This window comes from Pezoporus wallicus, unplaced genomic scaffold (assembly GCF_028554395.1).
Source record: "Pezoporus wallicus isolate ANWC-B61680 ecotype Strahan unplaced genomic scaffold, APGP_CSIRO_Pwel_v1 scaffold_6362, whole genome shotgun sequence".
In the NCBI taxonomy this organism is placed as follows: Eukaryota; Metazoa; Chordata; class Aves; order Psittaciformes; family Psittacidae; genus Pezoporus; species Pezoporus wallicus.
Window position 1 is genome coordinate 2,298,806 of NW_026637663.1, and position 1,145 is coordinate 2,299,950.

General features: G+C 58.3%; 1 protein-coding gene across 1 annotated transcript; it reads left to right on the top strand.

The window, feature by feature from the left end:
* Positions 1-212: 212 nt before the first annotated feature.
* SF3B5 (splicing factor 3b subunit 5) lies at positions 213-894 on the top strand. Its single transcript, XM_057407081.1, has one exon. It carries the CDS (start codon positions 265-267, stop codon positions 523-525), a length of 261 nt encoding a protein of 86 aa, XP_057263064.1. The 5' UTR covers positions 213-264; the 3' UTR covers positions 526-894.
* Positions 895-1,145: the final 251 nt, after the last annotated feature.

Genomic DNA, 1,145 nt, shown 5'->3' on the forward strand with positions numbered 1-1,145 from the left:
CGTCTTACTACTGAGTTAGTCTAGTCATATAATGAAACTAACAGTAAATGATTTTATTGCAGTGCAGACCGCATAAGCTTTAAAACGCGCCAGGGTCCTCCCCGGTGCGGGAGGGTGGCGGGAAGACTACAACTCCCGTCATGCTCTGCGGGGCGCCATGTCCGGAAAACAGCTGCTGCTCGCCGGCCGGAAAAGGTGCCTGGGCGCCACTTCCGCTCGCCATTTCGCGCCGCGCCTCTCTTCAGCGCCTGTGTGGCCGCCGCCATGACGGACCGGTACACTATCCACAGCCAGCTGGAGCACCTGCAGTCCAAGTACATCGGGACGGGCCACGCCGACACCACCAAGTGGGAGTGGCTGGTGAACCAGCACAGGGACTCGTACTGCTCCTACATGGGACACTTCGATCTGCTCAACTACTTCGCCATCGCCGAGAACGAGAGCAAGGCGCGCGTCCGCTTCAACCTCATGGAGAAGATGCTGCAGCCCTGCGGGCCGCCCGCCGACAAACCCGACGAGTCTTAGCCCGCCCCGGGCCGCCTCCCGGCTCCAGCCCCTGGGCGCTGTGCCTTAGGGGCGGGTGGGCCGGAGCGAGCGGCGGCATCGGGGCTCCGCTGAGCTCGCCTGCCCGCCTCTGAGACCGAGCCCTGCAACGCGAGGCTGCCGTTACGCCCGCGGGAAGGACCAAGGAGCCGCACCAGGGAGGAGAGGGAGCTCTGGCGACTGTGGCCCTCAGGCCTCGTGGTCCCTCTGCTCCAGTTGGTGTGGTCTCAGAGGACTCTGACGGGAGAGGCCTCGCAAAACGCCGGCTTCTGGACAGTTTCAGCTCTTACATGTACTATTGTTCGGATCTTTTAAGAATGGAAAATAATAAATCTTACTGGGCATTTCTAATGTTTTGTTTGATAATCTGCTAATAAGAGGTACTTGTTCTGAAAGGAGTGCTGGTTAAGCGTCATTAAGCGTTTATACAACCATCCGAGGTGCGAAGCTCAGATAACGGGTAGCATTTTCCCAGCGGGCCTGGCTGGTGCTTGGTTGGCGGAGCTGTGTTTTGAGGATCCCTGCTGACGAGGGAAGAGTTTGTGTTGTTAGTGTTTGTTGTGTGTGGTGATTTGTCACCTAGTGACTAGTCACTCTAGTGC